The following is a 9,783-nucleotide window of genomic DNA, read 5'->3' as shown; positions in this document are numbered from 1 at the left end:
TGCATGTAATGCCTTAGTTTTTGGATGGCGAATACAAGAGCAAGACACATATTATCCATAGAGGAGTAGTTTAGTTCGGTACCAGTGAAAGTCCGACTAAGGTAGTAGAGTGCTCTTTCCTTCTGGATTCATTCTCTTGTTTATGACAATAACACTTGAGTCACTTACAAAAGCTTGACATTACATATACTTCAAAGAATACGCAAAATGTACATGAAAATGAGTAGTAAATATATAAAAAGGAATATTTTGTCCTAAGGACCCTTGGGTGGCTTGTGAGCCGCTTGTACATTTGTGCTCCTTGTAATCACCACCATCTTTTATGATGTCCTCCACGTGCAAGGGAAAAATGTGGCCCAATCATATCTCTTGCAGTTACGATGGAGATACAAACAAAATTTCTCAAACCCATCAAAGAAAGCAGAGACACTCTTGTTGGAGCTGCTTTGTCGTTTAGGACTAGTTCATCATACGCTTTCGGCTATGTATTTGGCGTTTGTACTTGGCAGATTTGTACGACACCTTGTTCAGCTTTTGTTGTAACGCAACCAATGTGGTCTCATGTTCGTGACACAATTGATGCCACACAGTTATAGACCATGAGTAATTTTTGAAAGCTTGTGCAATTTGATCGATCGGATTATCAGAATCAGCCTCACTCCATAAAAAATCTATGGTTTCCATGGTTGCGAAGTAAGTGTTTGGACCTGTATTGTGCTTGGCTTGTATTTATAATAGATGAATTTGGATGTCATTAGATTATCTACACCAACAAAAATCTGCATGGACATGACAGATATATGACAGTCTGTTGTAGGTATATTCAGTTCATATACAGTTTACAACCAGTTGGTTCCAAATTTCGACGAAATCCTTAGCCTTTTTCTACAACTACATTAAGGTTGTGCTGTGGTTGCTAGAAATTATTCAGTTTGTAATGGGGTGTGACATTTGACGATTTTGGTTGTGTGTTGATTTATGAGTAGTTATGAATATTTGTGTCTGGTCTACTGCAGTCTTGTTAGTTAGGTCTTTCCAGAAGCACAAAATCAATTTTCATAGTCACCACTGACACAAAATCTGACAAGTACACAAAAACATGTCACCACTCTCACAAGCAATCTTAAACATTGTTTGAACATTTGAGAACCAAAAACTATGTTATCATCCAACAACCACATCAAATGTTAAAGACATTCTACACACATTTGTGTTCCAAAAAACATGTACTTATCCCACTCCCGCATCCAATCTTACAGACATTCTACAAAGAATTGAGAACCGAAAAACATGTACTAATCAAACTTCCTCGTTGGTGAGCTTGGAAAGTAACTTTGGGATTGGTTGCTGGATTTGGATAGGGAAGGAAGTTTCAAGTGCCAGAAGGAACCTGGGAAGCTTTCACACGATTAACCTCCTCAAAGAAACGCTTGCTCGTTTTCTTTTAAATAAAAAGAAAAACAAAATATAACCACTTGCACTAATTCTTTTAAATGGCATTTTTTGTGCCAACCGTGCCAAAGAAAAGTAACCTGGAACGTCCGGCTAGGTCGAGACCATGCACAATCACGTTGCCCCTATACTAGATTTTGCAGAGTTATATTTTCCATTACAAAGCATACCGCCCGACAGCCCATCAATAATACACAAGTCGAAGAAAGCAAACAATATTCAGTGAAATATATATCCACCTTAGTTTCCAAAAAAAAAATATATATATATATATCCACCTCAAAACCCAACCCCCGAGTCAACTTATGACAAACAAAATAAGACACCGCGATAGTTCCTGCAACATACAGCACTCAGCAATGACACGAAACTGGTCAAAATCAATCCTACACATCCAATCTCATACACGAAAAGTAAAACAAGAAAATATATATAGAAGTTTACGATGAAATGAGCAGCAGGCAGTTGAAAGCTGTGTTTCAAGGATGCAAAAATTCCAGCAGAAGGAAATTTCACCGGGGCTTTTTCCTTCAAGACTCCGGAGCCGGTGCTGGTGGCTTCAGAAGCGGTTGAAGAGCCTTCACAACAATGCTCATATTTGGCCGGAACTCGGCTTCATATTGCACACACAATGCTGCAACAGCTGCCAGCTGCATCAACAAAACAAAAACTGCACATTCAGTCGCTAATTCTATAAATAAGCAAAAAGCCAAAAAAAACCGAGCACACCACTAAACATGTAAGATGCATTCGGGCAGGCAGGTGGAGCGTGCATATGGTTGTGGGAATGTGTGTGCTTAGAGAGAGTTTGTGTGTAGGCGTATATGGACGTGGGGAGGAACGAAGGATACAGAGAGCGTGCGTGCTCAGAGAAGAGGGAGAGAGAAACCTTAGCGACCCCCTTAGGAGGATACTCCTTTAGCTTTGGATCAACACATTGTTTAACTTTGTCTTCGCTCAATCTTGGAGTAGCCTAAAGAAAAAAAGGGTAAATGTCAGGTAAAATTAAGTCCAACAGAGAATTGGTAGAGCATCAAAGGAAATGTTGTTCGAAGAAAAGCAAGTATATAGACTCGCCCAAGTAACAAGACTCTGCTGTCCACGAGGCATTGTATGATCAACAGGTTTCCTCCCAGTCAGCAGTTCTAGTAGAACCACTCCAAAGCTGTACACGTCACTCTTCTGTGTCAATTGACCAGTCATTGCATACCTGCGGAATAGTTTTGCTAATTCAAATTAATTTTGATCTATTAACTATTTACACTTCACAAAGACTGAAAAAGAAAACTGAAGTAAATGATATAGGGATGATTCGAAATAGGATACATTATTAAAGGTGCTTCTGCAAGAAGAAAAAAAGCCAATTTCTTGAGCAAGCAATTACTTGACTGATGCGTCTGATATAATAAATATAAGATATTCAACTACCTAAACTACTCCTCAATAATAACATGATCCAATGAGAGCAACTATGATCATATGCATTTGAGTCATGGACATGTCTCTACCAGTTTGGATCTGGCACAGTTCCCGTCGAACACAATCCTATACTAATTAAAGATTATAGTATATTCATCCAAACTGCCACTTATTGTGGTGACAAAGGTTATCTGAAAAGTTCTTATTTCATCTCTTTAGTTGTGAACTGCTTGTCCATATATAGCACTTTCCTTTTCTTTGATTAAACTTAACTTCTTCTCAAGAAAACAAGAGAGAAAATAATATTAAGAGGAAGGAGTGCTTTCAGATAAAAGTGAAGGAGCAGTCGACCAAACTAAAATGCACTCATAACAGCATGCTGCGAAAACTTGAAAACAAAGACTGAAACAACAAACCCAACAAAAGGAAAAAGCAAGGGACCATAAATTATATGAAAATAACCATATAATTGTGAAGGTTTCAGAGCCATACTCTGGGGCATGATAACCAAATGTTCCCAAAACTCGAGTAGAATGAAGACGAGCAGCCATATCAGGAGCCTGATTTGACAGATTAAAATCTGCTATCTTGGCTTTAAAATCTTCAAAGAGAAGCACATTGCTAGATCTTATATCTCTGTGTATGATAGCAGGTTGAACCTTCTCGTGTAAGTATTCTAACCCCCTAGCTGCATCAACTGCAATTTTTACCCGCTGCATCCAGTCTAGTGTAGGGCCAGGTTGAGCCCCTTGAACTCCCTTTCTACCTATAATTGCACTTACATTCAAATTAATGTATTCTAGTTTCTACAAGAAAAATTCAAATCAAGTGAAGATGAATTATAAATTAAAAAGGCAAGATGGTTTTACAAACCATGTAATATGTCGTGTAGAGATCCCATGGTTGCAAACTCATAAGCCAAAACACGCAGACTTCCATCAACGCAGTAACCAAGCAACTCAACAAGATTTTCGTGCTTCAGTCTTGAAACCATGGAAACCTTTAGTAAAATATGTCAAGATGCAGTTAGATACAGTAAGAAACAACAAGTCACATATCACATAACTAAATTGCGATACAAGTATACTTCAAATGATAGAGTTGCAGACAGACCTGGGTCAAAAACTCAACATTTGTCTCAGGTTCAGAGGCAACATCAAGCTTCTTCACGGCCACAGCTTTACCATCATTCAAGCTTGCATAATATACTCTCCCATACGAACCTTCACCGATCAATGATTTGGATCCAAAATTGTCAGTCTTCTCTTTTAGCTCCTCCACAGATAATTGAGGCACTTCAATAGGTGGAGCAGCCTTCTGTACTTCAGATTTTACAGGAGCTGACACCTTAGATCCCTTTTGGTTCCCTAAACATGCATGAATGATGAAGAAAAGTAAGTGAAAAGTTAAAGGAAACACACAAAACAAGAAAGAAAATGAAAGATTCCGAATGATCCACTAATATTTAAATAACGAAAGAAATAAGTTAAGGACCCTACAAACTAGTAAAAACTTTGAACAATTACGGAAATTAATAGAAATCAAGTTGCAATATTTTTCTAAAGATAACCATATGTTTTATAAGGCATGTCCTTCTATTGAATTTTTTTCAGTAATTCAACAGTAGCTTCAAAATTAAACTACAAATAATAATAAAATACGTTCATACTCTTTCTTTAACTCATGCTCATGCATATGTTAGACCATTATAAAAGATAATAGAAAACAAGTTATATAAAATAGAAATAGAAAAGAATCATATGTTAAATAAAGAGACCCTTCCATTTGTTCCATTACTTTCCTAGCAGTTAAAAAAACAATTAAAATATTGAACTTATTTCAAAAATTTCTAAATAGAAAAATTTCTCATACAAGAAGATATTCGAAGGATCCATCTTAAAATGGAACATCAATAACTCCTCAGATTCTCCTTCACGAAGCTAGTTAAATAAGGGCCCCTTTGGAAATGCTTCTCTAGACTGCACTCCTGTAAGTGCTTTTACTGAAAGAGCTTTTATTAGATACCCATTGAATTTTTAATAAAAAACCATGGTTCTTTTGTAATCAAAAGCAGTTTTAGCCATCCTAAGAACACTTATAAACAGGCCCCAAAACTTGCTTGACGAGGAAAAATCCACAGATACACCTGAATGGACAGGCATGCAAGACACTTATCCAATATACCTTTAGGTGATCTGTAACAGCTTCACAAGCTTCATTTAATCCATGATATTATATCTGCCTACTTATGCTCGAAAGCTGAGATCCATAGAACAAAAATTTCTGTTTGGAGTTAAATTCATAACTGAGTGTGTTCAGAAACTGGTGACAAATATGGATCGTGGTAGAAATGCCTGACGTGGCAAAGGTCATATAATAAACGTGGCAATGGAATAGTGACGTTTTCAAGAATGTTGTTGTCACTGGCATAATGGCAGTTGCCTAATGGAAGCGGAGAGTAAATTAAGAAAATGACATCCCAAGGAATTACCTTGAACTTAAAATTTAGAACTTTAACCATGATTCTAAATCACTAGAAACTTCAAGAACTAAAACCTTAGGTCACTAAAATGATTTCCTTTTTTAAATTACATGCAAATCTGCTTATGGAAAGTCAGAAAATGTACCATCTGCATAGTGCTTTGGGCTCTTCAGGTGTTCATTTTCGTTTGATGGATAAGACTCTTCGACGTGACAAGTACAACAGAGCCACCTGCGCATCCTGACTTTCTTCCTCAAGTATAAATCGTCCTCAGCACTTGTATCCTCCAATCGTACAAAGTAACCAGGGGGGGGAGCATGTGCCTGCATTGTGCCACAGTAATATGAGTGGATTCAGCATCATCACATAGTAATTACAATCTAAAATGAGAAAAAGCTCTCATAATTGAAACATTTCTGTTGGCATCATAGTGAAGTGTTAAAGGAGAGATTACAACAAAGATTATAAAGCAGTTCCAGCCATCTTAGGCTTTTGCTTATGGGTTTCACTATGTCTCCTATTAAACAAGTCAACCCAAGCGCCAATGAAGTTTAAGACTACATAGACCCACACAATTGGGTAAAGTAAGAGGCAATTTGTCACAGCCGTTACAGAAATAAAATTTTCCTTTTTTTCATTTTTTTTTTTAACAGGAGAAACTTATAATTCTATGAAGGAACATTAATGCTTACCAAAATATCACAAAAAAAAAAGTTGTTGGAATTAAAATCAGAAGGAGACAAATACAAGTGATGGAAACATTTAATCAGCACACAAAAAAATAGCATTCAGAACCAAAATGTTAAGACTTTAAAGTAGCAGACACAAGAATGAAGATATTGATCATTAAGAAAATGAACACTTCATTGCATTTGCACATAAACTAGAGCTATTATATAAGCATGCAATTCCAATGCACGATCAAATGATATATAAACATTCAAAATAGCAACAATCAATTGAATTGAAAGAACATCAACAATAACGAGAAATCAAATCCAATTCATCTTTAAATTAAACACAAACCAACACAATTAGGAATTGTACCTCGCATCATCAATCAAACAAAATAAAAGCAACCCATTAATCTTACCACCAAACCACGGCGAATGCAATCAGCAGCGTCCATTAAGATTAAAACACAAAATTCAAAATTTAACGATCAAACCAAAATCAATCGATTGCAGAACAAAAACCAGAAACCCAGAAATGATTCAATCCCAATTCTCCAAATTAACCAAAGAACCTCAGAATTGACAAACCGATTCAATACAAGAACAATTACAAAAAAAGGAATTGAAATGAATCGAGCTGTGGGATTTGGAAACTTGGGATAGGTAGAATTGGGGATGAAATTTAGATTAGGAAATCAAACTTAGCACACAGATCGAAATGGTATTCACAGGCAATAAAGAACAATGCAAAGACAAGAGAAATTAAAAATATATACGGATGAAAACGACTACCTCTTGCTTCGCTTTCTCTCTCTCTATATATCTCTCTCTGCTGCGATTCTCTCTCTCCTACCTCTTTTAGGGTTTGTGAGGGTAAAGTGGACAGGTAGGATTTGAAAGGGGCTTAGGCTGTTGCTTTCGGGAGGGTGGGATACTTGAGAGGTTGGGTTCGTTTTTTGAGTCGTTGTTGAGAGAGAGAGAGAGAGAGAAATAAGAGAGAGAGAGAGAGAGAGAAGGAAAGACAGAGAGGCAACGCGGGGTGGCCGACTGGCGAGGCAAATCAACAAATTGGCGACGGACAGGGAGATCATAGGTATCCTCCCATCCTATTTTCTTTCATTTATTTCTGGTAAATTTTGTCCCCGCTTTCTCTCTCTCTCCCCCTCTCCGTCTGAGTTAGTTTGTTTCGTTTTCCCTCTCTAGTAACATACTGATAATGTAGTAGAAACTACCACACAAATTAAACCCTTTTAATGCAATTGTAGTATTAACAAATAAGGATGGTTCTATCCGGGGATTAGAAGGGATGCTAATCAATACAAACTGGACTAAAAAACTGTAAACTAGGCGAAACTAACACAAATAAGAACTAAGGGGGGGTTTTAGACAAATCTTGCACTAAAACAACTAAATTGCAGAAACAAAGTGAATTTGGATTAAAATGGGGTGAAAGGCTAGCTAGAAGATTCTTCTCCACACATGAAACATATGCATGCAAATCGATTTCCAGTTATTATTCCTATAAACCATGAATGACAATGCTCCAAATTATTCGTGAACACTAATTAACTCTCAGACTTTCGTAATTTCATTGAATTGGACTCGGCGACGCAATCAAATTATTCTTATCAAGTTCCCTATATGAATAACATGGTAGAAATACATATCAAAGATCATTAAGTTCTGTGAAAATCATAAGCATTTACAAGGCATTCATAACTATGAACTGCATAATACTCCTGCCAGAAATTTACTTAACCCAATCATGACTAGTGACTTTTACTATTTGTGAATATAAGTTCATAACGATTAGGTGAAATTCCCTTATATTCTAACATCAAATCCCTGCATGCAAACTAAGTGTGCACCCTTAATCAACACACAAGAACAAGTTCTTAATAAAACAGACAAGTAAATCGCATTCATTTTTTATGAAACAATAACTGGATGTAATCAATTCATTAAAAACATATGTTCATGGCTTCGAATTCACCTCTAGCTAAAAAGGAATTTAGTTACACATGTTCGTCATAACTAAATAAAAACAATCTAATTTATACATTGAAACTAAAACTAAGGATAGAAAGAACCCAGAAAAGCTCTAGCAATAGCAAATTCAGCACCCCCTCTCCTAGATTGCAGATTTGGCTCCTCCTCTCCTCCCAAGGCTGCGACACACCTCTATTTCTCTCTATTTTTTTCTGTCCTTTTTTTTTCCCTGAAAGCTGCGGCAATAACTTGTATTATAGGGCTAGGGCACGGCCTACTTTGTGGTGGAAAAGGATTGAGTTGTTTGCAGTGTTTTAGGACTCCTTAAATCAGATTAGAAGTGGTTGAATGTGATAAGGAATCCCCCTTACAACTGGAGATAAGGTAAGATAGAATAAGGATAGGATAGGATTAGATAAGGTTTGTTAAGGATAAGGTTGGATAGGGTTTCCCTTTAATTTCTAATTCCTTGTCTCCCAAGCCTCACTCTTAATTTCTCCCGATTGTAGCACATTTCGAGCATTATTTAAACACCAAAAACGTCCATCCAAAGTGCTCCCTATGCATGTTATCCAATCCAAGTCCAAAATTGCTTCAAATTGTTCCATTTAGCCATTTATTGTCATCTTTGCCAATTGGACTAAAAACACACGAAAATAGCTTAAATCACTATAATAAATAGAAATTAAAATGCAATGAAACAAACTAACAAAGTCACATAAATATGCTCCTATCACATACACAAATAGATCTTTGGTTTTCAGGAAAACTAATGAAAAAAACTTGAAAGCTTTGAGTTTTAATCAAAATGACAAAACGATGTTGTAAGTGAATAGTACCATGAGTGACTTTTTAGAGTAAAAATATTTTTTTCGTTAAAAGTGAACAGTACCATGAGTATTTCGTTAAAATTCTCTATTTTTTATTTGGCTTTTTAGCCAAAATTGTCTCTAAAATTTGTATAATTCTTTAATTTGGTCCATGAGATTTGAAATAGATAGAATTGGTCCTTGAGTTTGTCCACAATCAATCATTTTGGTCCTTAAGTTTGTCCTTAACATAATTTTTCACCGAAGGACCAAAATAATTGATGGTGGACAATCTCAGAGACCACTTATATTGATTTAAAATCTCAGGGATCAAGGTAAGGAGTTATCAAATCTCAATGACCATTGTGGCCAAAAAACCTTTTTATTTTTTCAAATAAACGATATTTTTTTCACTAAATGGAGGAGGATGAATTTAGCCTCACAATAAGTTAACAATAATATGGTTCAAATTCGCCTTTGGCAAGAATATAACTTAAAATCTCTCACTTACAAATAAACAGAAATACAACTAGATTGTAATACAAAATACTAAATCTTTGTTTTGGATATTTATTTTGCCTCGTAAACAAGCAAAATTTTATCATTAAAAAAAAGTATGATATATTTACTCCATGAGATAATGTAATTATGTTAGGGGTATTTTGATGGTGAAGGAAAAATAGTACTGTGGGAAAAAGGAGAAGGTATTTGATACCTATTCATGTTGTGGCAATTTCGCATAATTAGATGCCCAACTGAGATTGAGTTAAATTACAATTGATGGTTGATATAGTAATTTGAAGTCTTACATTAAATTTTCAACTTTTTCAAACAAATTGTTATTTTCTTATTTAAATTGAGCTTTAAATGATTATAATTATTAAAAAAAATGTTGAAACAAAATTTTTATTGGTTAAAATGTTTAATGGAATAAGGGACCACCATTAAAATTAATTTT

The 9,783-nt window shown here is 35.6% G+C and overlaps 1 protein-coding gene across 2 annotated transcripts; it reads right to left on the bottom strand.

Moving 5' to 3' along the window:
* Nucleotides 1-1,656: 1,656 nt before the first annotated feature.
* On the bottom strand, nucleotides 1,657-7,207 carry LOC103937412 (PTI1-like tyrosine-protein kinase 2). 2 transcript variants are annotated; one of them, XM_009347356.3, is made up of 8 exons: nucleotides 6,820-7,207; nucleotides 5,499-5,676; nucleotides 3,985-4,238; nucleotides 3,745-3,871; nucleotides 3,364-3,637; nucleotides 2,530-2,662; nucleotides 2,342-2,425; nucleotides 1,657-2,102 (listed from the first exon to the last, which is right to left on the bottom strand). In XM_009347356.3, exons 2-8 carry the CDS (start codon nucleotides 5,590-5,592, stop codon nucleotides 1,983-1,985), a joined length of 1,086 nt encoding a protein of 361 aa, XP_009345631.1. In that variant the 5' UTR covers nucleotides 5,593-5,676; nucleotides 6,820-7,207; the 3' UTR covers nucleotides 1,657-1,982. The 2 variants fall into 2 exon arrangements, with proteins under 2 accessions (XP_009345631.1, XP_009345630.1); XM_009347355.3 differs by lacking the exon at nucleotides 6,820-7,207 and adding an exon at nucleotides 6,447-6,760.
* Nucleotides 7,208-9,783: the final 2,576 nt, after the last annotated feature.

The sequence above is a fragment of a genome, unplaced genomic scaffold, assembly GCF_019419815.1.
Source record: "Pyrus x bretschneideri cultivar Hongxiangsu unplaced genomic scaffold, Pyrus_bretschneideri_v1 Contig126, whole genome shotgun sequence".
NCBI lineage: Eukaryota > Viridiplantae > Streptophyta > Magnoliopsida > Rosales > Rosaceae > Pyrus > Pyrus x bretschneideri.
This window is presented reverse-complemented; position numbering and strand designations above follow the sequence as displayed.

What these genes read in the sequence shown, in the direction of transcription:
- LOC103937412 (XM_009347355.3), bottom strand. Translation starts at nt 6,482, where the DNA reads ATGGACGCTGCTGATTGCATTCGCCGTGGTTTGGTG. An exon ending in GCATTCGCCGTGGTTTGGTG is followed by an intron (nt 5,677 to 6,446) that starts GTAAGATTAATG and finishes GGCACAATGCAG; the next exon opens with GCACATGCTCCCCCCCCTGG. An exon ending in AGCAGAGTCTTGTTACTTGG is followed by an intron (nt 2,426 to 2,529) that starts GCGAGTCTATAT and finishes TTTTTTCTTTAG; the next exon opens with GCTACTCCAAGATTGAGCGA.